Here is a 23,905-nt window from a genome sequence, read left to right on the forward strand (position 1 = left end):
GAATGAGGAAGAGTTGTTTTCTTGCACTCTTATAATGGCTCTAATTGCAAAAAAGAGAGAACCAGCTCTGCAGGTGGGGTCTGCAGGGCATGTTGGGTGTGGATCAGAGGCCCACTTGGGGATTCCCACATCTAAAGCATGTGAGATAATGTACACTATTCTTTCATGTTTGCTCTAACACATTATATTTTAAATAGCACCCTACACAGCCCAAGTCCCTTTCCTACTTGGATAATAATGGATCAGGACCTCCTCATCCAGAACAACCCTTATATTAATAGAAGGTTTCCCAGAAAATTGCCCTTGTCCTCATTCTGTGAATGTGTGCTTACATGTTGCATATAGGTAAAGCTTTATAAAATAAGGGCCTTGTTAACCTTGTAAAATCATGGCTCAGGCCTGCTACTTTGGCTAAGTAGAAGAGGACTATGGGAAAGTGACTCATCTGAACTGGAGATAGAAAAACAAGTTATATAACCATTACGTGCTCACATTGTGGTGAATGCTGGTTAGCTGAATTACATTTGGCATGCTAAAATGGAATGTAACTGATAACAGCCTAACTACTTTAAAAGGCCTGTTTTTTTGCAATAAAGGGCTCTCCTTTGCACGTGCCTGGAGACTCTGCATTGCTCTGCTTCATTTGCTTAGCAACAAACACTCATCCCCATAAGGCACTGCAAACATCTGTGATCTTCCCATGTAAATGTAGCTGAGACGTGCCTTACTTAAATAAGAAAATCTGAAAATTCTACCCAATTTTAACCAATGTTCCTGACTTTGAATACTTCTTTCAAGCTTTTCTAATTTTTCAGCGTCTCTTTTGTTGTCCACACCAGATGTTCACCTTGCTCACCTCATGAGATGAGTGTAGCACGTACAACCTCTCTCCTTCAGCAGTGACCCTGCAGCGCTGAACAGGGTCAGTCACACTTGCCAGCTTATTACATAAACTCACAAGCTCACATCAGGGCTTTGATTTCTGGGATGCTGGCTGGAGAAATGATGCTGGAAAGCTGGAAAAGTAAAAGGATTAGTGGGGTCCTGGTGGATACCAAGCTAAACATAAGCCAGCAGCATTCCCTCGGAACAAAGGTGGCCAACAGCACCCTGGGCCACGGCAGCAGGACTGCGGCACGCAGGTCAAGGACAATGACCCATCTCGTCAGCACAAGTGAGACATGCCAGGAGTGCTGAGTCCAGTCTGGGCTTCCCAATACAAGACATACATGGGCATACTGGAGTTAGTCCAGTAAAGGGACAGGGAAATGTTAAGTAATGGGAACTGGGACTGTTTTGTCTGAGGAACAGCCTCAAAACATCTGTCATCTGTGTGTGTGTCAGTAATGGGAAAGTATAAGGAAGACACAAACAGCTGCTGCTCAGTGGCATCCTATGATGCTGAGAGAAGCAATGGGCACAAATTAAAATGCAAAAAATTTCATTTAAACAGGAGAAAGAAGTTTTGAGCTGTAAATGTTACTCTACTGTGAATCCACTCTACTGCTGGGAGTCCCCATCCCCAAGATATTTAAACTGGAACCACTCTGTACCTTTGGAAGAGCCAAAACCACCAAAGTGAAAGTGGTTGAATAGCTTTGTTCAGTTAACACAGACAAGCTGTGTTTACACCCCTTGAAAAAGTGAAATGCATAAATACAAAGGAGGGTGCAGCAACAGCCCTGAAAACAGCACAGTCAAGGTAACTTTGTCCAAGTACACAGCTAATACTCATTCTCTCCCTGCACTGCTCAGCAGAACTACATAGCTTTAAGTAAGGTCCATTCTACTGCTTGTTTACATCCCTCATCCCAGAGGCTGCAAAGTTTAGAAGTGATGACATTACTCTGCCTGGAAAGGAAATTAAATTTATTTTTAAAAACCCCAAAACAAACCAAACCCCCAAACCAAGCCTCATTCCATAGCCCATGTGCCTCAGGATCTGGGAAAGCCTTCCTCCTCCCTTGACCTCACATACCCTTCACCCATGGCAAGGCTGGGAAGGGGATGGAAAGTGGCGAGTGTTAAGGTGCTGAGAAGCTCTTGATGTTTCTCATCTCTCAAGTGCTGTTGGCCTGTTCCTGCTCAAAGAGGGCCATGGCTAAATGTGAGCGGGATGCGAGTCCTTCCAAGTTACTGAGCACACAGCGGTGGTACAGCTCCTCGCTGAGCCGGGGATTGCAGCTTCTCAGTGTGTATTTCTGCACTAGCCCTGGCTCCACAGCCCTGAACAGGTGCAGGCCAGAATAGTGCAGGAAGACATCAAATACCTCCATGCTCTCCAGCACCTCATCTCGGTCCAGGATATCAGCTGCGAGCTTTGTACGTGCTGTCATATAGTCAGAATTATAAAAGCAGGCCTCAGCAAAGGAATGTCTGTCAAAATGCCCGTCTCTCAGGAAGTCAGTGTTGGAGGATGCTGTCTGCTCACCACGGTACACCAGCGCAGGGTTGAACTCCTGGAAATGCACAGGGAAGAAGACTTGCCAATTGCTGATGGTATTCATGCGGCAGCGGTTCAGAAACTCCATGTTGATTTCGGTCCAGACACTGGCCAAGAAAAACAGAGTGTCCACAGGGTGCTTCTTTGAGACTATATCCATGAGCTTCACTTGCGATGGCACCTCTGTTTTAACACTAATCCACGGGATTTTAACGTCTGCATAGCGTTTCTCTAGCTCCCCTACCATGGCTTTGACTCCAGCAAAAACATCCATCTGACCAACTCTCTGGGCATCATAGGGATGGTAGATAAAAAGCAAAGTCAGCAAGGCATTATCATGTGTGTCCAGTGTGTTCATAGCAAACATATCCAGGAAGTTTGCTACAAAATCCAGGTCCTGCACTGTCAAGGGAAGCACCAATTGCACTCGTGTGGCCTCTGTCACATATGGCATGGGAATAATTTCCACCTTGCTTAAGGGTCGGACCAAGCTGACTCGCTTGGCCAGAACATGACTGTGACCCTTCTGGGTGGCAGCCTCCAGGAGCAGGTCCAGGGTGTATTCCATGCCCCGTGTGGGGTCGAAGCGCCGGTAGCCGTTCAGCAGCTGCCGCTTGCTGAAGCGGAGCAGGGGCTGATAGAGACGGTTCAGCTGCTCCACCGCAGACTCGATGATTTCACTGACATCTGCCTTACTGGCTCCAGAGAGCTCACACTTTGGGGAGCCGTCAGGACAGGAGAACAGGTGCTGTTCTGTGAAGTAGTCCCAGCTGATCACCTCAAAACGAGACTTTGGAAGGAACGGGGCATTAATGCCCACAGGCCAGGTCACACCTGCCTCACCGGCAGGGGTCAATGCTGTGAGGTTCCTGATCTGCATCTGTGCAAAGAGAGAGCACAAACTGATCGCCACTATGTTCTCAAAGAGATCTAGGCCAGCTCCTCCCCACCTACAACTGTACATGGGTAGTGCCACACCAGGAGTTTTGGGTAACGTGGGATCAGAAGTTCTGTTTCTGAGACAAGGGACTACAGCTTGTGTCTGATTGACAGTTGCCCACAAACAGAAACAATGATCTTCCTCCAGAGTGCTGAAAATGAAGGAAATCCTCCGTTGGGTCAAGGAGTTTTTGCAGGTAGCCCTCCCCACATACCTGGAGGTCCTGGATCTCCTGATAGACTCTGTCCAGCTGGATCCTGCTGAACTGCTTGTGCAGCCGGTACATCAGAGTCATGTCAGAAACAGGGTGCACGGCAAGAGCTGCTTGGAAGTCCTCCTCCTCCTCCTTCTCCGGCTCAGTATTCTTAGCTAGCTCATAAGTGCGGTAATGCTGGCCCTGAAGCAGACAAAAGCCAGAAAGACTGGCATGGAACTTGAGTTCATAGAGCAGCTTTTCCTCACCCCATACACACGCCTGCCCCTCTTTCCATACTGACTGCAATACCCAAAAAAAAAAGGGCTAAGTTGTCCATCCCACCCTGCACTGCATTCGCACTTGCTTCAGTACCAACATACCTTTTATCATGCCTTCAAAAACCTGTGAATCAGCCCTGCCAGTAAGGCTGAAAATTAAATCCCGTGTGTGCTCTCTTCCTCAACATCCCAGCTGTGATTCTGGCCCCCCCACCAACACTGCCATAGCACAGAGCCCTACCTTCCTCTGGAACTCACAGCAGCAGCCCACAAAAAAGCCTCTTGGCTATGCAGTAGAGAACAAATCAGATTCTGGGCTTTGTCAGGCTCAGCTAACACAAAATTTGAGCAGGGAGGCAGTACCTGGAGCTGGGAAACACAAGTGATGCCAAGGAAATCAATGATGCAACGACCTAGCCACTCATCTGGGCGCACACTGAGGATCTCATTGCGGCAGCTGTCCAGGTGTGGGTGCAGCTTTAGCAGGAGACTGCGGGACAGCAGGTAGCCAAAGCCCCCGTGACAGTACCGGGCCTGCTCGTCTCCCCCAATGAACTCCTCTGCTCGGCCCAGGTACACATCTTGGTTAATGCTCAGGTGTGTCACCAGAGCCTTGACCTGCTCAGCTTGGGCATAGGTGTCATCCTGCATGATGTAGAACCAGTCATAGTCAGAACCAAAATGCTGGTGGATATAGTTCATGGTCTCATACATGAGCCAAATGGGCCTCTCGTCGCCGTGGGCCACCAGCACCATGCCATGGGGCACCTTGGCACTGCGCAGCCCCGTGAAGTACAGCAGGCGAGGGAAGTGGTGGGCCACGGTCTTGTTCACTGCCACGGCCAGTGTGTTCAGTGTGGCCTTGGAGGTCAGCACGGCCACAAACAGCCTCTCGTGGAATCCCAATTCTGTCTGAATGTAGCGAGTTCTGTAAAGGAAGTACATACCTACGTGACAAACAGCTGGAGGAGAAAAAAAATCAAACAATTATGGTAACCTGGTACACGTCATTAAATGCTGGAATCTACCCAGGGCGAAAAAGTCAAGCCTGGTCATAGAGGTTGAAGAGAAGACTCACTAGTGAAAATCCCGTTTTGTAAAAACACTTGCTTCTTTCAAGGTAGCTACAATCGCACATTATCTATCTGAGCTAGAAAACTGTACCACTGCAATTAAAATTAAAATAGCACAGAGCTAACCACTTGGAGCTTAGTACATGGTGCAGCTTAGCAGGTATGCTCAACAAAAACACGGGAATGATTGTTGAGGAGTCTCTAGTGCTGGTGGCTGAGGTGTGCTGGGGTACACCAGCTGCACATGGGGCCCTGGGTGCTGGGAGATCACTGAAGACCCAGGCCATGAGCCAGCAATGGGTGCTGCTCTTTGGCCTCACAAACCCCTGCACAAAGCCCTGCAGGACCCAGTGAACAGTGAGGGGATTCCAGACCAAAAACCACCACTGCACCAAGGGGCACATGAGGAAACATGCAAAGAATACACAGACTGTGAGGGTACAAAAGTCCAGGGGTCCCTTTGCTCAGGGCCCCTCTGCAGAGGCACCAGCCTGAGCTGTTATGGTGTTGCTACACCATTAGTGAAATACTAAGAGAAACCAGGGACTCTGCTATAGGAAACCTGGGGCCAAGGAAACTTGTCTGGCAGTATGAGCGTGGTGTGTGGAAGGAGCTGAGCAGGGCACCTCTTGGGTCACCAGAGCTGTATCTGCAAAGGAGCCTTGGTCCTGGCAGGGGCAGTCCCGGGGGCACAGGGGCAGTATGATACCCAGAGTGGCTCCTGGATGGTCAGGCAGGAAAACTTCCTTAACACATACACTATGATTAATTGACCAGTATTTTCCTAATGAGTAGACCAGTTAAAACAAATTTTAAAGAATAATTTAACGTGTTCTATTAAACACAAGTAACAAGACAATCCCCAAATCCCAGAGTGGTTTGGGGCAGAAGAGATCTTTAACATCATCTACTCCCAACATCCTGCCACAGGCAGGGACATCTTCCACTAGATGCTCCAAGCCCTGTCCAACCCAGCCAGGGACACTTCCAGGGATGGGACAGCCACAGCTTCTCTGGGCAACCTGTGCCAGTGCTTTGCCATCCTCAAAGGAAAGACTTTCCCCCTAATATCTAATCTATACCTACTTCCCTTCAGTGTGAAGTCATCCCCCCTTGTCCCATCACTCCATGTCCTTGTTAAGCAGTCTCTCTCCACCCTTCTTGGCTGTTCCCTTTGCAGTACTGTAAGGCTGCAGCTAGATCACTGTGAAGCTTCTTTTCTCCAGACTGAACAATTCAAATTCTCTCAGCCTTTCCTCCACTCCTCCAATCATCTTGGTGGCTTCCTCTGGATTCACTCCAACAGGTTGAGGTCCTTTTTGTGTTGGAGACCCCAGGACTAGATGCTGCATTGCAGGTGGGGTCTGACCCGAGCAGGGCAGAATCAGCCTCCCTGTACTGAGAAGAAATATTCTTACACTTCTTAGGCAGTTTTGTGGCCTTTTTTTCCCCTCAGGATAATTTCCTGAACGCATCTCTTACACCCCTTATGGCAACAACCTTGGCCGTTACCTTGGTGCACCACACCGTCACTACACAACTCATTTCAAACATCAGATTTCACCTTGAACCTGCTCAATTACACGCAGACTTAAAAGTTCCCAACGAGAATACTTTGCTTGAAGAAAATCCAGGCCAGAAAAAGCATGCCTTACCTGAGCACTTTTTTGTAAGGCTTGTTGGGGTCTCTGTAGTACGGCACAATCCGCGGCCTGAAGTCCTCGTGGCCCGGGCCCGGCCTCCCCTCCGCCGCCTCGGGCGGATCGCCGAGAGCGGGCGGCGCGGGCGGGCCCGGCGCCAGGCAGCGCTCCTCAGCCGCGCCGTGGCTCCAGGAGGCGCGTAGGAGGCTCAGGCTGCAGCCCAGGGACAGCCCGAGCAGGAGCGGCAGCGCGGGCCGCAGCGCGCCCAGCACCGCGCCCAGGCGCATCGCGGCGGCTACGGCCGGGCCGAGCTCCCGGGGCAGCCGCAGGACATGGCGGGCGCGGGGCGCTCGGGCGGCAGCGGTCCCGCGGGACGGCGCCCCCCGGGCTCTGTTACCGGCAGGCCGGTGACAGGACAGAGAGCGGGCCACAGCTCCGGGACGGGAGCTTGGGGAGTGACGGCGGCCTCGGCCGGGCCGCGCTCCGCCGCTGCCACCTCACCGGCCACATCGCCCCGCGCGCTTCCGCTTCCGCCCTCGCTGCTGCCTGCGGGCCGCTCTGGCCCGCCCCGCCGGCGCCTCTATGGTACCTGCGGAGGCGGGGCCGGGCCGGCGCGCGGCATGCCGGGAGGCGCGGCGGCGTGCGGACGGCGCTGCCCAGGGCCGCGCGCCGCCCGGCGCCGGTGACGGTCCGCGCTGCGATTGGCCGGTGCGCCGAGGGGGCGGGGCGCTCGCACGCGGTCGCGGCGGGGCTGTTGCGACAGAAGGAAAGCGCGAGCGGCCGGTGCGGGCGGGCCCGGGGAGCCGAGAGCGGGGAGTAGCGGGGCAGGGCCGGGCCGGGGTGGGCGGCGCAGCGCGGCGCGGGCAGCCCGGCAGGCGGGCAGGAGCCCTCGGCAGGAGCCGGCGGCGCCGTGTGCTCCGGGCCGGGGAGCAGAGGCGGGGCGACCCGGGCCGGGCCGGATCGACGCGGCCTAACGGCGCCTGTCGCCCCCTCTGGCGTAGCTCCCACCCGTGCCATGCCCTCCGACCTGGCCAAGAAGAAGGCGGCCAAGAAGAAGGAGGCGGCCAAGGCCCGGCAGCGGCCGCGCCGGGTCCCGGACGAGAACGGTGATGCCGGGCCGGAGCCGCAGGAAGTCCGGCCCCCGGAGGCCAACGGGACGGTGCTGCCAGGTGAGAAGCCGGCCGGTGCTGTGTCTGCCCCGCGTATCGCAGGGCGGGGGCCTGGCCGGCGCCGTTCCGGCGGACCGTGTGCGCTCGGCTGTGTCCCGGGTGGGCGAACCGCGACAGTGATGTTCTGATGAGACGCCTCGGCGTGGGTTGCGTGGAACCGGCGGCTGCAGTAGCTGCCGTCGGGACCGCTCTGCCCTGAGGCAGAAGGACAGCCGCGGGCCCGGGGGCTCCGCATGGGCCGTGTGTGTGAAGGATGCCCTCGCTTGAGGCACGGCAGTGTGAAGATGGAGGGGGCTGATGGTGTTTTCCCCCTCTCAGTCACTGTCCCTACCTTCTGCTACTTGATGCCCAGACCTGTGTGGGGTTTCTCGGGTTTTCGTTTCGTTTGGAGTTTTCTTTCCTGCTGCGGAAACCACTGTAGCGTCTAAATCAATTCTCTTACTGCTATTTGCTGTGACTCTCTGCTCACCTGTTTCTCTGAGAAGTACCTGGTTTGCAAAACTAAGAGCCTGCCTCTAAAAGAGGCTTGGTGCCTGTTAAAGAGAGAGGCTTTGCCGCAGGGAGCTGTTGGTCCTAAAGGAAATAGGGCTGGAAACGCTTACAAAGAGTTCATTTTTAGGCCTTCCTTTAGCTCAGCTGGCAGCCCGCAGGGTTCTGTGGGGCTCACCCGCGGTGCGCCGTGCCAAACGGCGGGGCCGGTGCGGGCCGCGGGTCCCAGCGCGGGCCGGAGCTCCGTGAGGCCCCGGCGCGCGGGGGCCGCCCGGCCCGAGCCGCCCAATCGCCGCCTCCGCCGGGTCATTTGCATAGCGCGCTGCTATTGGTGCAGCGCGGGCGGGGCGGGGCCCGCTGGTCCCGGGAAGGCTTCGCTGCCCCGGCGGCCCCTCCGGGAGCGGGCCCGAGCTCGGGGCCTGGCACGGCGCTCCCGGGTACGGGTGCGGTGCTGGGGTGTCCTTGCAGGGCCGGGACTGGGGCTCCATGGTCCTGTGGGTCCCTTCCGGCCCAGGAGATCATGTGATTCTATGCGGATCAATACCGGCGTGTTTCTTGCTGAGCTATTGATGCATCGGGGTAACACTCCCCTACCCATTTTCACTCACCTGTTTCATTCTTTGTGGTCACTGCTCTGTGGCATTGCCCAAGGGAGTCCTGTATCAGTGCCAGTGATATTTTTTGCTCGTTGGCTAAGGCACGTTTGCCACGGTGTTAATAGTGGTTTTGCGGAGTGGGTGATTTCGCCCGGAGTGCTGGATGCTGACAGGCAGGGTGTCATTCTGTGCTGGCACAATCAGAAATCAGGTCTGCCTGCCAGGATCCCCAGTGCCATTGGCTGCTTCAAAGGGCAGCATCTCTCACTGGATGAAGTTGGCCTGTGACAGAAGGTCAGCATGACAGGAAGGATGGCAGCGAGCCTCTGGCACAGGCGGCCCAGAGAAGTTGTGGCTGCCCCATCCGCAGAAGTGTCCAAGGCCAGGCTGAACGGGTCTTGGAGCAACCTGCTCTAGTAAAAGGTGTCCCTCTCCATGGCAGCAGGTTTAGAATTAAATGCTCTGGAAGATGTAACCCAAACCATTTTGGGATTCTTTGATTCTATGATTTTCTTGTACTGTAGGAGGAAAGGAAGGGGGAACATGCAGATGAGCATTGTAGCTTCTCAGAAAATTAGTAGGGACTGTTCCACTGCTGCTTCTCTGTTCTTAGCTTTCCCTTTGTTTATTTTCTAGTCAATTCATTTTTTGTCCAAGCCTTTTCTTACACTTGCAGGCAAAACTTTGTACACTCTATTCCTAGTCTAGTCTTTCCTGCAAGTTGGGGTTAGTCCCATCACATTCAGAAAACGGCTCACTGTTGTGTCTGCTCGCTTAGTTCTGATGGTCCGGTTTTGTTTAGATGACATTTAGATATTTAGCTGGTGAAAGTTCCTACTAGACTGTATATATCCTCCTGCTAAGCTGAAAAGCTGAGTGTCATTGCATCCTGGTCTCCTTAGCTCTTCTGTAGAAATGGGAGTTGTTTTCGTGGTCCTGGGCCTTTTGATGCAGGGGCTTATGGCTTCCCTTGTGTTTGTAAATCAGTAACACTTCTGGTCTTCTTTACAGAGGTGGATGCTCTTACGAAGGAGCTGGAGGATTTTGAGTTAAAGAAAGCTGCTGCTCGAGCCGTGACAGGAGTGCTGGCCTCCCACCCCAACAGCACTGATGTGCATATCATCAACCTCTCCCTGACCTTTCATGGCCAGGAGCTGCTGAGTGACACCAAGCTGGAGCTGAACTCTGGGAGACGCTATGGCCTCATTGGACTCAATGGCATTGGTAAGCCGAGGGCAGGCACCGTGGCTCCCTGGAATTCAGCATAGGTCTCTGCTGAGAAGCTGGGCAGGTGCAGGTGGGACATGCTGGAAACCAGAAGGAGGGCTGTTAGGCATATATGGATGGGACCCAGCAGTTTCTGTTCTCCCATATCTCCACCCAGGGGGGGAATTACTAGGATTGCTGATAGATGTCTGAGATTGCATTCTAGATTTGGACTGTGCTTTTGATCTTGTTTCTGTGGAGAGTTGGGAGAGTTGTCTGGGAGCTGTTAATGTGCCTGATTCCTGTTTGCCTGATTAGCCTAGTAGAGCCAGTAAACCCAGTGCTGTTGGTGTACCGTATGGAGAAGTAGAAAACGTGTGGTTTGGCCTGACTAGGGAAATAACTGTACAGTCCATGGCGAAAGTGATGCTACACTGAGAGATGCAGAATATGGCTGTGATTAGGGAAGTGCTAGTAAGAGTGACCATCTGGTTTAAGTTTCAGGAAAACCCAGGTTGTTTAGGGATGAGTGCATTACTTTCCTCTGTGTTAGAAGTCTCTGGAATCTGGGATTGTGATACCAGCTGTCAGACCTGGTTAGACAGCAGAAACTACAACAGAGATAAAGTTTCCAAAATCTGGGTAAGGGCTGAAGTGCAGTGGTTTCCAAAAAGCTTCTTCATGTCTCAGTTCTGTCTTTGGGGTGGTGAGCCTTAGCGAGGAGGACAGCCTGTCCTACCGAGACAGTGGGCTCTACTGTGCCTCCAGTTCTTCTGGCCTCTTGGGAAAAAAATTCCCCAGGATTTTCTGAGGTTGGAAAGAGAAGGAATCACAGTGGGAAATGAGTGTATCTCATCTGTTTCACTGTGACGTTGTATCTCACTGACTCTCACTGACATTGTATCTCACTGACTGAGCAATTAATTGTGATTATCTGCACACAGGGAAATCCATGCTTTTGTCAGCTATTGGGAAGCGAGAAGTGCCCATCCCAGAGCACATTGACATCTATCACCTGACCCGAGAGATGCCTCCCAGTGACAAGACCCCTCTGCAGTGTGTGATGGAGGTGGATACAGAGAGGGCCATGCTGGAGCGAGAAGCAGAGCGTTTAGCTCATGAAGACGGTAAAGCTTCTCATAGTCCCAAAAGACATTTCCTCCCTTTCCTTCCCTACCAAAGAAATTGGGGTTCCTTGGAAAGATTTCACATGTTGTGGTACCTGTTTCCCCCAGCTGCCCTGTACTAATAGGCACAGATGACACTTCTTTGGATGAATTATTCCGTGCGGTCTTAAGAAGTGTTTCAGGCTTTGCCGTGGAGGGGGCTTAGTAGGAGCAGAGCAGAGGGGCTGTGAGGTTTCCCAGCTGTGCAGCTGAGAGCCCTCTGTGGGCAGGGGTGCAGACTGGCAGGCTCTCTTTCAGCGGAGTGTGAGAAACTCCTGGAGTTATATGAACGCCTGGAGGAGCTGGATGCTGATAAGGCAGAAGCACGAGCCTCACGTATCCTTCACGGCTTGGGGTTCACACCAGCCATGCAGAGGAAGAAGCTGAAGGACTTCAGTGGTGGCTGGCGAATGAGGGTGGCACTTGCCAGGTGAGTGAGAGTGCGTGCCTGCTTGTGACTGCAGAGTCACAGGCAGTTGTAAGGACTCAGAGCAGGTTGAGAGGCTTTGGGTTCCCTGCACTTATGTTATGCTGTCTCTCCCCTGTCCTTGCAGAGCACTCTTCATTCGGCCTTTCATGCTGCTGCTCGATGAGCCCACAAACCACCTTGACCTGGATGCCTGTGTGTGGTTGGAGGAAGAGCTGAAAACGTAAGCATGGAGGAGTTGGGTGCTTCTGTGGGTTGTGCTTTTCTGCTTGTCAGCGTGTGAGCTTTAACATCTTGTCAGCACTAAGCAAGTTCTGCAGGAGTAACTGTATAGTTCTTGTGGGTGCAAAACTGTGTTGCAGTACCAGTGACACCCGCTTGCTGCTGTGTGAGATTCTTTGACACAAGGATAAAGAATTCAGTTCAACTCCCTATCTCCCTGGCACTGAAGAAATGAGAAATGCTGATTTGTACTCCCAGGTTAAAGGTGCTTCCTTGAAAGCCAGGAGCAGGCCTTGGCAGCCTGTGTACCAGCATTATGTACTGTACTAGTACATAATGACCTTTCCAGACCTGGCTCTCAGCTCATCTTCCTCCCCACCATTTCTCTGTTTTCACAGAACTGTAGTATCTGAGTGTGTTGGTTTCATCTTTTGCTAGTGTGTGAGGTGCCTGCTTTTCATAACAAAGGTAAAATGTTAAGGTGTAAGGCAAAAAGCTTAGAACAGTTAGGATGCTCAGGTTATGGGGTGTGCATTAAAAGAACTGTATTGTGAGAAGGGCTTTGCCTTTGCAGAGGTTTTCCCATCAGCTCTGTCAGTTGAACCTTTTGTGTCCTTGCTTTAGAAGTGAGGTGCTTTAGAAAAGAACTTTGAACCTCTTTTGGTGAGGCTTTAACGCTTCGTTGTACGGATTTGGAGCAGAACCACCTGCGGTGTGCATGTGGATGGGAGTCTGTACTGAGGGGACAGTGAGCAGCCAGGGTTGAAACCTCTTAGAAATGTGATGCCAGTGGAGGCAGCTGCATCAGTGACACAAGTCACTTGCCTCAAAGGCAATCAGCTCTGGACTTCTTGTGGTAACAGGCAAAGACTATGTAATGGTCCGGGGTGTTTTACTACAGTGAAAACTGTTGGCAGGATTTACTCACTGCAATTGGTTGTAGCTGCTTCACTGCTATTTACCAGAGCATGCATATAAAGCCTTTGTCACCATCAGGGCCAACAAACGGAATTTCTTTTCCTAATTGAGTCTGTAATAACTTACGTGGTGCCACAGGTTCAAGCGGATTCTTGTGCTGATATCCCACTCCCAGGACTTCCTGAATGGCGTCTGCACCAACATCATCCACATGCACAACCGCAAACTCAAGTACTACACGGTGAGTGAACAGAGCCCCACGTAACCAGAGCAGGAACAGGGGCTGTTCTCTGGACACACCTGATGTGCCATGCTCTCTTTCCAGGGAAATTATGATCAGTATGTAAAGACCCGCTTAGAGCTAGAGGAAAATCAAATGAAGCGATTCCACTGGGAGCAAGACCAGATTGCTCATATGAAGGTACCTGCCTAGCTGCACGAGCACCCTCCTACCCTTTCAGTGGGCATTCCTGCCCCTCATCAGCCTTATCACTGTGCCTTTTGGCTGACTCTTTTTGCAGAATTACATTGCACGGTTTGGCCATGGTAGCGCAAAGCTGGCCAGGCAAGCTCAGAGCAAGGAGAAGACCCTTCAAAAAATGATGGCTTCTGGCTTGACAGAGAGAGTTGTGAATGATAAGGTAGGATCAGACGTGGAATTGCATCTAGAGATCTGTATTTGAAAGACTACAGGAGGAGAAGGGTCTTCAGCAGACAGCGGGAAGGGCTGACAGAGCTGGTAGCAAGAACAAGATACCCCTCCTTGATGCCAAGTATCGCTGTACTCAGCATGGAGTAATGCTGAACAATGAGAAGGAGGAGTTTTCTAGGGGAGGGAAGTGGAGTTGTCTTATTAATAAGGCTGTTTTGCAAAAATCAGAAAGGAATGCCTAGGGCTCATAGGATATAGAAGAGGATGCTCAGTGCACCTTTTACTTGTGTTAAGAATGCAGACCCACATTTGTTTCAAAGGAAAAGAAATAGGGGTTTATTGGCCAGCAGATGAGCTTGCAGGCAGCTCATCAGAATAAATCTGAGTTGCAAGAAGGGCTTATAAAAAGTCACAATCTGGTGCCTTTGTCTACAGCTGATGTTGGTAGTGAGGCATGGTTATACTGGAATGAGTGGGCTGTCCCATGATGTGGGTGTCTCACAGGTGGATATTCTGTGTTAACAGACTTTGTCATTCTACTTTCCACCCTGTGGGAAAATTCCCCCTCCCGTCATCATGGTGCAGAATGTCAGCTTCAGATACACCAAGGATGGGGTGAGTATGGGACTATGCATACAGAGATCACTTGTATTCCTGCTTCTTTGGGAGTGGGAGACTTTTGGCTGAGCTTCCTGAGGGGGCTGCAGTATATGGCTAGTGGAGCAAAGATCTTGGCAGTGCTAATGCTGGGCCTGCTGGGGGACAGAGCATTACAGGTGCAGCGGGGACATTCTGGAGAGCACTGAAAATGTTTTGTGGTTTTTGTGGTTCGCAGCCGTGGATCTATAATAACCTGGAGTTTGGGATTGACCTGGATACTCGTGTAGCTCTTGTTGGACCCAATGGAGCTGGAAAGTCAACACTGCTGAAGCTGCTCACAGGAGAGGTTTGCTCTGTGCATTGTCTACCCTGCTCTGGGCCTTTGCTTTTGGAAGAGTCTTCAGCAAAGTGCACTTGTTTGCCAGAACACCCTGGTCAGGCCTTAGAAGTCCTGTGGTCTTGTGAAACATAGAGCTTTTTCTCTCATATTACCTGTTCGGACTGTCTCCCCTGTGCCAGACTGGAGATGGCTGGATTCTGTATTTCTGGCATATTACAAGAGAAGGGCTTTCCTGCTGAAATGATTTTATCTTCCCCTTCTAGCTGCTGCCCACAGATGGGATGATTCGCAAGCACTCACATGTGAAGATCGGTAGATACCACCAGGTACTCCCTACAGCAGCCCCAGGGGACAGGGAATCCTGAGGAAAAAGCTGTCAGGAATGAGGAACCTTGTCCCTCCAGTTCTGCTTCTAAGGCCTCTCCCAGTGCTGCCTTTCTGTGTCTGGAGATGGGGGAAGGAGCTGTTCCATGGAATGGGCTCCAGCTCGTGTTCTCACCCTGCAGAGAGCCTGGCTGTGGTCCTTCCTGTTCAGTCTCCCACCTGCTGCAGCAGAGGTGGTGCCTTGGGTTTGGTGGTGAACAAGCCTCCTGTTCTGGAGCAGACTCCTGTTCCTCAAATGGCAGTTATTAAATTATTCCCTAGTAGTTGGGCACAGAGGCTGTGGGTGGGATTATTGGCTCATGCCTTCAGCTGCTCACCTGGTACCAGAGGGGTGCAGGGGGGGAGTGCTTAGGGCCATGGAGTGGTTGGCCTGCACAGCCTGAAGCTGACTTTTCCTTTCTGTCAGCACTTGCAAGAGCAGTTGGACTTAGACCTCTCACCATTGGAGTACATGCTGAAATGCTACCCAGAGATCAAGGAGAAGGAGGAGATGAGGAAAATCATTGGCAGATATGGTTTGACAGGGAAGCAGCAGGTGAGTATTAGCTGTTGAGGTTTGCTTTTTGTTCATTAGGGGAGCAGAGGTTCTGTGTTTTCTGTTACTTTACTGATACCTGACAGTGTGATTCAGTATGCAGTATGCCACACCACAGCATCAAAATGCTTTTTCCATCTCTGCCTTTGAAATTACAGAAAAAATTAACTCACAGCTTATGGAAACTTTCTTTGGATCACAGCAGTGTGTGGGTTGGAAGGGGTGACTCCCTCACACTCCAGGTGAAAAGAAAGCAAGTTCTGGTATATTGCTAGATCTGAGCATGTTTAATTATAATTTGAACTATTTTGCTTCTCTTATTTCCGAGATGAATGCCAGGCAGAAGTGCTAGAAGATTCTCAGCTGTTTGTAGGGTCCACTTGGCTCAGGCAAGAGGGTGGGCTCCCCTATGGTGCTCCAAGGCCCAGCATGACACGCTCCTGTACATGACACGTCCTATGTGTGACAGTTGTCCACACTGCTGCTGCAGCTCAGCATTGATTTTTACATTGGTTTTGCCCATTTATCACTGCAGAAGTTGAGAGTAGTTTGATTGTTGTGTCGGTGAATACCAGTCATACCAATTAACTGTCCTTACACACCTTTGGCACAAGCTGGGTCTTGCTGTGTACAGTCCTTCAGAAACCCCTGGAATTCCCTTTTTCCCAGGGTGGGAGAAGGTTGGTGTAGCTATAAGGCTAACTGAAGCTGGTGTGGGTATAAGGCTAACTGAGGCTGGTGTGGGTATAAGGCTAACTGAGGCTGGTGCAGGTGTAAGGCTGAGGCTGGTGCAGGTGTAAGGCTGAGGCTGGTGCAGGTGTAAGGCTGGGGCTGGTGTGGGTATAAGACTGAGGTTGGTGTAGCTGTAAGGCTGAGGCTGGTGTGAGTATAAGGCTAACTGAGGTTGATGCAGGTATAAGGCTAACTCTTGTGTCGTGGAGCTGCTGGGAGCCCAAGGTGAGACCCAGGTGGTTTGGGGCAGGGTGGCAAGCTGTCAGGTCCCTGCAGAGCTGCAAGCCATGTGTGTGTTGGGCAGGTGAGCCCCATCAGGAACCTTTCTGATGGGCAGAAGTGCCGTGTATGCTTTGCCTGGCTGGCCTGGCAGAACCCTCACATGCTCTTCCTGGACGAGCCCACCAACCACCTGGACATAGAAACCATAGATGCACTGGCAGATGCTATCAATGAGTTCGAGGGAGGAATGATGCTTGTCAGCCATGACTTCAGACTCATCCAACAGGTAAGGACAGTTGTGAGTTTTGTCAGAGCACCTTTCTAACATTTTAGTCATGAAAACAAGGTGTTTTCAACTGGCTGGCTCTTACTCATCCCAAAAAGATGGGTGGGTGAAAAAGAAATCGTGACTCCCTTACTGCAATGTTAAACAATTGCTGAGCTAGCCCAGGAAAACATTAGGTACTTAAAATAAAATAAAAACCACCACAAATGTGAAGTGCTGATCGATCCCCTATAGCTTTGGCTGCATGTTCAGATATGATTTTATTTTTCACTGTGATAGATCCAAGTAGTTCAGGTCAAGAACTACTTTTGTTTCAATACCAATTTAGCAAGAAAGGCTTTTCATCTTAGTCCATGAACAAAACCAGAAATACAGAGGGGCCTGGGACTTTCAGTTCTAAAATCTTGTACAAATTATGCAGAAAACACCAGGGAAAATATTTCCCTGTAGATACTTTTCTTTGATAGTCTACATGTGAAAGTTAACAAACTTTTCTTGCAAGACTTCAGAGAGTAGTTTTTAGTTAACTTTATACTTTTGGTAAGATTATAAAAATTTGTACTGCAAACCTCTCTCCTCATCATGGTGTGTTGTCTGTCAGGTGGCACAGGAGATCTGGGTCTGTGAGAAGCAGACAATCACCAAGTGGCAAGGGGACATCCTTGCCTACAAGGAGCATCTCAAGTCGAAGCTGGTGGATGAGGACCCGCAGCTCACCAAACGGACCCACAACGTGTGAGCTGAGGAGCCCCAGGCCTGGCCACGGCGGGGCACAGCTGCTGCTCCCTCTGGCTGTGTTCTAGGATTGCTGCAATACTGCTTCCCCTCGACTTGCCTTGCACCTCTATGTCTGGACAGAGCTGTTCTCTTCTGGTCTGGCTACATTTGGGCAACTGTTTCCTTACCTAGACAACGTCCCATCTGAGCCAGGCCTTGGAATCTGTTGGCTTGGGGTCACAACAGTGGCCATTGGGGTGTCCGAGCTGCAGTGATACACAAGTGGAGACCCCAGCCCAGCTTCTCCTGCCTTTTCCTTCCCAATTTCTGCTTCAGTTTAGATACTTCACTTCAAACTCCTCTGGCCTTGGTTTGTTTTTAACTATTATTTAACAGTGTAATTAACAGATCTGCCTGAGAATCCATCAGTCAATAAAGAGAGAAAAACAGTCTTGTCTTGTTTTGTGAGCCATGGTAGTTGGGTTGTGCTGGGGTGAGTGAGCAAGTCCTGAGCTTTGAGTGGGAGCAGCTCTGCCTGAAAGTGCTCAGTTCCTCAGTGGAACCAAAGCTGTGGCCAGAACCTGAGAGATGTGGGTGGGGAGTCCTGAGCTGTGCAGGCACTGAACAGGGTTCTCACACTGAACGCTGCATTTCCAGTGAGTCCCTGAACAGGCCACGGATGCCTCTGTCACGGACAGTGACAGACACAACCCAAAAGTGTTCCACAGATCATTGTTAGAGGCAGAACACCACTGGCTCAGGTGTGGCGTTTTGCTTCACCTTGAATTGTCTAATAATAAGACTAAATAATGTAGGGATTTTGGACTCTGAACTAGTTCCTCATTCCTTGCAGGTTTAACTAAAGACTAATCAGCTGAAGTTTAATTGTTTAATTGTAATTTTTGGTGTCAGTAACAGATTTTTGGAAAAGTTGGTGTTCAAACCTCACCCTGAGCCACAGAAGCTTGAATAAAACACATTTTTAATTTAGTACTAGAATAAAAAGTACTAAAGAGAAAGGTAGGTAGCAAATTGAACCTAATAGGTTTTGATCATGGGTCATCATTTGAATTACTTCTGACCCATGAGAGTGACAGCCCTGGTCCCAGGAGAGGCTCGTGTAGCCCAGCAGCCCATGTGGCAGCACCAGAGCCTGGGTGAGTGGAAGGACAGGACAAATGAAGGAGTTGTGCTTCCATGCAGAGCATTCTTTGGTGCCAACTGACTGACTTTGACTTATAAGTCTTTCCTTATTTTTCTTTCCCAAAGGGCCCATCCAAGTTGTGACTGCTGCTGTGGAAGCACTGAGTGTCATCCATAGGACAAATGTGAGCTGCTTCTAGTAGATCAAAAAGCACCCTTCAGGTTTTTACTGGTTCTAGCAATGACCTGAGAGGACAAAAATAATATGTTTTCTGGGAAAATAATGCCAGTTAGTATAAGCGCTTCCAAGTTAGTTCTGCAGAAAAGTCTAGATGGTAGTAAATGTCACCTGGATTAATATCTCACAGTGGAGGACTTGGAAGTTTTCAGGTAGAGTGAGGGTGTGAAAACTCACAGAAGTGATTACTCAAAAGACTGATGGGCCACAAAGTTTAACAATAATAGATTAATACAGGTCTGTTTGTGCTCCTCTCTAGGTTGTAGGAGGTGCTGGTGAGTTGGAAATGGTTGTGAAGTAGCTCTGAGAATGGTGAGGTCAGAGTCCTCACTGAGGCTAGAGCTATTTGTCCTGAACTTCTTTTTCTTACCGAAGATTTGGCAACAATAAATTTCAGTACATTTCAGATCTGTAGTAATAAATGGAAAATACAATCTTACACTGAGTTCTTTGGGAATGGTAAATCCTGAGAATGGCTGGGGGATGCTGGGATGACAGGGGCAGTAGTTGGAGCATTGTTGTAGCTCATGGAGCCAGGAAGAGCTCTGTCACCTCTCTGCTGCTGCTAAGAGAGGAACTTACACGTCTCTGATGTATAAACAAGGGCCACAGATACATGTTGGAAACAAAAGCAGCTGTAGCTGCACTAGGGGTGACAGTAGGGCAGGACTTGTGAAATGGAATCCATAAATGTGCTTTAGCAGCCTTGGTTTAACCTCATTTTGTTGTGTGGTGATAGTGTGTTGGGCTGTGCTGGAGCAGCTGCGGGTGACATGTCCTGGAGCGCTGATCTCAGAGACAGCAATAAGCTGAGGCAGTGCCACTTCAGGCTGTTTCAGCTGAGAATTTGCTGGTTTTACAGAAAAGAAAAACTGTTGATAAATTACAAGAGTTGCTCCTCAGGTGCTAGGATGGTCGTTTCTGTAAAAGAAGTGACCCAGTGCCTGCACAATCACACTTGCCTCTTGTCCACAAGCAAGGTTGGCTCTAGCACAGCCAGAGGGGGCAGGTGCAGGCTTGTGGGATTCCCTTGTGTGTGTGCTGCAGGTGGATCCATATCCCATAAACCAGCAGCAGCAGCATGAGGCAGGCCCAGCACAGCAGCCTGTACAGCCTCCAGCCCATGCAGTCCAGGGAAACAGAGGGTAATTCCCAAACCTGAGGGTCCGAGGCTGGCTGTACTGCTCTGTGGACCACCTCCACCCTTGATGTGTGAAGACATCCTGTGCCTAATGCTGAGTGACCAGGTGCTGTTCCTCCACCCACGGGCTCCTTCCAGCTAAATGGGTTTTTTTCAGAAAAGACAGCTGTGTGTTTATCACTGTGTAAGGCTGTGTGTCACAGACAGGGCGGTAGCTGGGGAGGGATACAACAGCCCCAAGCTCCTTCAGCACAGGAGTCCCTCCCTGTGTGCTGTGGCCAAGGAAACACAGCTCCCATTGCAAGGAGTGGTGGAATGTCCCTCCCAGGGTGGGCCCTGTACTGCTCCTGACAACACAGGGCCCCTTAGGAAGCACAGGTGGTGATGTCCCCTGCTCCTCACTGCCAGTACTAGTCACTCCTGTTTCAAGAGGATGCCAGATCTCCACAAGCCCATTCTCCTTCACAGATGCACTGACACGACCATTGCAGCCTGCACTGCCTGATCACTAAGGTTTCAGTGTCTGGGAGCAAGAACCCCACTGTGGCACTGCCCCCCTTGTCACTGTGACAGTCACGCGCACCAGGGGAGGGTGATCAGGTGCCTCCCCATGAGGACAGGGGGGAGTAAAGGGATTCAGTGGAACACTGTGGGCTGCACAAGCAGCAGCAGGAGCACTGACTGATGACTAGGCCCCCAGGCTCACTCTTTGGCAGATGTGGTTTGCTCAGGCTGTGCCAGTATGATGTGTGTACCTGAGCAGGAGATTCCACCTGCCAGCACAGAGACTCCCACCAAACAAAGTGTGTTCCCCCACCACACAAGCATACTGGTGTCATCCCTTTATGAAATGGCTGCAGTAGTGTCTGCTGAAAGGCTTCCTTTTCTCTCCAACGTACAGAAAACCCTGTTTTGTTCATGTCCCTGCTATGCTGCTGCACGTTTTTCCTGGCAATGCCTAAATCCTGTGTCACATTTACCCTCAGTAGTGTAATCATTGGTTTCCAAGACAGATCAATCCACACCTGGGGTGTCAGCCCTCCACCGCCCCCCTCCTGACATTGCCTGTTGTGTGCAGCAGGTGGGATCCCAAGAGCAGGCTAGGTAGCAGGGGAAATTGGGCTGGGAGGATGTTTACAGTGCCATCCTTTAATCTCTGGACCTATGCTCCCTGCAGTTACTGCGTTTCCCCTGATGGCATTACTTGTTCCATAGAACAGATGTGATTCCATTTGATTCTGGAGTACCTTGAGTACTCCAATTCACAGTCTTGCACCAAAGCAAGATCCCTCCTTTCACCAAGCTCCTTTTTTACCTGGGCATGGCTCTTCTCTGGTAATGCTGTCCCCTGTAAATCAGATGCTTCTCCTCTTGCCCCTCTTTGCCCCGGTTACACTCAAACTTCTCAGGTCTGAAAGTTTAGCTGAATCTGTCACTTCCAAGCTCCTCTCAGGCCAGCTGCTTTTCATTTAGTGCAAAGTGGAATCATCAGCCGCAGGTGTGTACCTGTTCTGTTTCTTGGGGGCTGCAACTGAGGCAGGGTAAGTCCTGTGCTATATAACCAGCCCCACAGCACTTGCTGGCTGTTCTGTTGGGGATTAAGATGAGCCCAGAACCTTTGAAGAAACGTGGTCGTGCTGCTGCCTCTGGGGAAAAAAGATCTAAGAGGAAGCCAAAGAGAAAGGAAGCATTTTCAGTCTACATTTACAAAGTACTGAAGCAGGTGAGTAAATGTTTGTTTTCTGCTAGAAATTACCTTGTACATAAGGTAACTTCTGCCTCTTGTATGTTAGTGCCATAAAGAGCATGGAAAAGAAAAATCTGGGTTTCTAGAGAGATGGGGAAAGAAAAAACAGTGTGGTTGCAGATACAGGAGAGGCCCAGCTGAAGCTTAGAATTTGAGGGGGTGGATTCTAGGGGTAGTAGAGGTGGATCCAGAGCAGAAATTGTTTCCTAGGGGGAATGAGCTCTGGTGCTTAGCTCTGCCTGAAGAAGTAATTTCATGAAAGTCAGTACTGTAGAAATAGCTGCTTCTGGCCCTGTGAGTACATGTCTGGTGATTCTTGATGGGGATATGAGAGCATGTTTGGAAGTGGCCATGGGTTTTCTAGGCCACAGTTGTCAGCATGAGCCTGTAGACAGGACTTGTAGGTGGGAGTATTTCCATCCCTCACAGCCATGTTTTTCACAGGGATTGTAAGAAGGCTCCTTCCAGTGCAATCCCCAAACTCCTACAGCACTATGGGAGCCTGTCCTGAGTTTGTAGTGGCCCACGGTTTGAAACCCTCGGGGTGGCAGCTGCGGGTGCCTTTGGAGTTGGAGCAAAGGGGACGGAGCTGCCGCTCCCTGCAGGTGCTGGGGGGGACCCTGAGCCGCGGTTTGTGTCCCACAGGTGCACCCCGACCTGGCCATCTCGTCCAAGGCCATGAGCATCATGAACTCGTTTGTGAGCGACATGCTGGAGCGGCTGGCGGCGGAGGCGGCGCGCCTGGCGCAGTGTGGGCGCCGTGCCACCCTCAGCAGCCGCGAGGTGCAGGCGGCCGCGCGCCTGCTGCTGCCCGGGGAGCTGGCCCGGCACGCCGTGTCCGAGGGCACCAAGGCCGTCACCAAGTACACCAGCGGCCAGTGACCCCAGGCGCGCCGCCTCCTGCGGGAAAGGCCTTGGCTCTTTCTCAGCTCAGAAAGAGGAACCTCGCGTTGTCTGCCTGCAAATAAAAAATGCATAGAAATACAGGGCGTGGCTTTAATCTTGGCATCACAAATTGTGAGACACTTTAAACTGTGGCCGTGGGGATTGCTTGGGAGGGCTGGAAGAGCAGCTGCTGTTTGACAACAACCATGTGCAACCAGGAGCAGGGACCACAGGGTGTGCCTGGGCAAAGCTGGGGTCGTTGTGGGAAGCATAGTGGGTTCTCTGCAGTTCTCCAAAATCCTTACTATGGCTTTCAGATTCCTGACTGCTAAAAACCTCTGCTGCCTTTGACTGTCCCGCTGTTCTTCAACTGCTTCCTAACTGTGGTGGGTCTTTCTGCCCAAGTTATCAGTTTATACCGGTCAGAATAGATGCTAAATCTCTCTGGGTCAATAGGATCAAATTACCACTGGATAAAGGGTTCTTCTAATGTTTATAAACTATTTTCAAAGCTGTTGTCCTTTGTCTGGGTTTTTTTTTTTCTGGTGGGTTGTGCAAATGAGAATTGTTCCTTGTTAGCTGTTTTTGTGTATTGTTATTGCTGTTGTTTAGTTTGAGTTTTGCTGGTTTTGTGGGGGCTTTTGTTGGGTTTTTTTTTTTTTTCCTTCTGGTGAAAACTTTCTCATTTTCTGGCATAGGCAGAACTGAAGAAAAATGAGCTCACTGACAGGAAAAAAACACACTTTTCTTTCTAGACATGTGGCCATCATCTCTACTTGCTTCCAGTGCCTTTTAAGAGAGCTTTATCTTGCAGGGCTCTAAACTGAGCTAGGGCTGGGTGTCCTGTGTTCTGCCTTGGACCATCATATCATGACTGACCCTCACTGCCTTTCCTTGATCCCCAAGTGCTTCTCACAGGAGGGATGCAGGGCCCTGAAGGGAGCATGGGCGCACTTCTGTCTGTCCACATGGAGCCCACAGGGCTGAGTGCTGTGTCCAGGGCCATTGCCCTGTGGTGGCTGCTTGGCTGCCCTGTAAGCACAGCACCTTCCTGGGGTGTGTGGGGATTCCCACACAGAGCTGCTGCCTCAGGGTCTGTGCTGCAGTGAAGAAAAGGCGTGCTCCATGTTCTGGGTGCAGATCATGCAATAGTTTCAGTTGAAAGGGCCCTTAAAGCCCCTCCAGGTCCCCCTCCCTGCCACAGGCAGGGACACCTTCTGCTAGACCAAGTTGCTCCAAGCCTGTCCGGCCTGGCTTTGGAGGCTTGGGCATCCATAACTTCTCTAGACAACCTGCTGCAGTGACCTTTGTCAGCTCCAGGGTGGGACTGGATGCCTGGTTCTAATGTCCTATCTTCACAGCCACTATCAGGGTGGGAGTACCAGGAGGAACCAGAGCTGTGTGAAGTGTCAAGGTGACAGCAAATGGGGCAATCCTGGATTTCCCCAGCCTGTGAGGTGCTGCTGGGTCTCATGACCTGTGACAGATGCTGATCTCTGGTGGGGGCCAGCCTGGGTGTG

The 23,905-nt window shown here is 51.0% G+C and overlaps 3 protein-coding genes across 7 annotated transcripts; 2 read left to right on the top strand and 1 right to left on the bottom strand.

The window, feature by feature from the left end:
- Window positions 1–1,852: 1,852 nt before the first annotated feature.
- CHPF2 (chondroitin polymerizing factor 2) lies at window positions 1,853–7,056 on the bottom strand. Of its 4 annotated transcripts, none has more exons than XM_058804709.1 (4): window positions 6,586–7,056; window positions 4,099–4,785; window positions 3,598–3,805; window positions 1,853–3,323 (listed from the first exon to the last, which is right to left on the bottom strand). In XM_058804709.1, exons 1-4 carry the CDS (start codon window positions 6,855–6,857, stop codon window positions 2,061–2,063), a joined length of 2,430 nt encoding a protein of 809 aa, XP_058660692.1. In that variant the 5' UTR covers window positions 6,858–7,056; the 3' UTR covers window positions 1,853–2,060. The 4 variants fall into 4 exon arrangements, with proteins under 4 accessions (XP_058660692.1, XP_058660702.1, XP_058660722.1 ...); XM_058804719.1 differs by having other exon boundaries at window positions 3,598–3,780; window positions 4,221–4,785; window positions 6,586–7,054; XM_058804739.1 differs by having other exon boundaries at window positions 4,099–6,323; window positions 6,586–6,769.
- A 243-nt stretch (window positions 7,057–7,299) lies between these two features.
- On the top strand, window positions 7,300–17,672 carry ABCF2 (ATP binding cassette subfamily F member 2). Of its 2 annotated transcripts, XM_058804509.1 has the most exons (15): window positions 7,300–7,353; window positions 7,572–7,739; window positions 9,836–10,048; window positions 10,975–11,157; window positions 11,455–11,626; window positions 11,751–11,846; window positions 12,902–13,004; window positions 13,089–13,184; window positions 13,285–13,404; window positions 13,941–14,030; window positions 14,251–14,361; window positions 14,619–14,681; window positions 15,146–15,274; window positions 16,311–16,514; window positions 17,116–17,672. In XM_058804509.1, exons 2-15 carry the CDS (start codon window positions 7,586–7,588, stop codon window positions 17,251–17,253), a joined length of 1,872 nt encoding a protein of 623 aa, XP_058660492.1. In that variant the 5' UTR covers window positions 7,300–7,353; window positions 7,572–7,585; the 3' UTR covers window positions 17,254–17,672. The 2 variants fall into 2 exon arrangements, with proteins under 2 accessions (XP_058660492.1, XP_058660483.1); XM_058804500.1 differs by lacking the exon at window positions 7,300–7,353 and having other exon boundaries at window positions 7,416–7,739.
- A 2,021-nt stretch (window positions 17,673–19,693) lies between these two features.
- LOC131564484 (late histone H2B.L4) lies at window positions 19,694–22,808 on the top strand. Its single transcript, XM_058814942.1, has 3 exons — window positions 19,694–19,757; window positions 21,319–21,476; window positions 22,146–22,808. Exons 1-3 carry the CDS (start codon window positions 19,694–19,696, stop codon window positions 22,380–22,382), a joined length of 459 nt encoding a protein of 152 aa, XP_058670925.1. The 3' UTR covers window positions 22,383–22,808.
- The last annotated feature ends 1,097 nt before the right edge of the window (window positions 22,809–23,905 follow it).

The sequence above is a fragment of the Ammospiza caudacuta genome, chromosome 1, assembly GCF_027887145.1.
Source record: "Ammospiza caudacuta isolate bAmmCau1 chromosome 1, bAmmCau1.pri, whole genome shotgun sequence".
In the NCBI taxonomy this organism is placed as follows: domain Eukaryota; kingdom Metazoa; phylum Chordata; class Aves; order Passeriformes; family Passerellidae; genus Ammospiza; species Ammospiza caudacuta.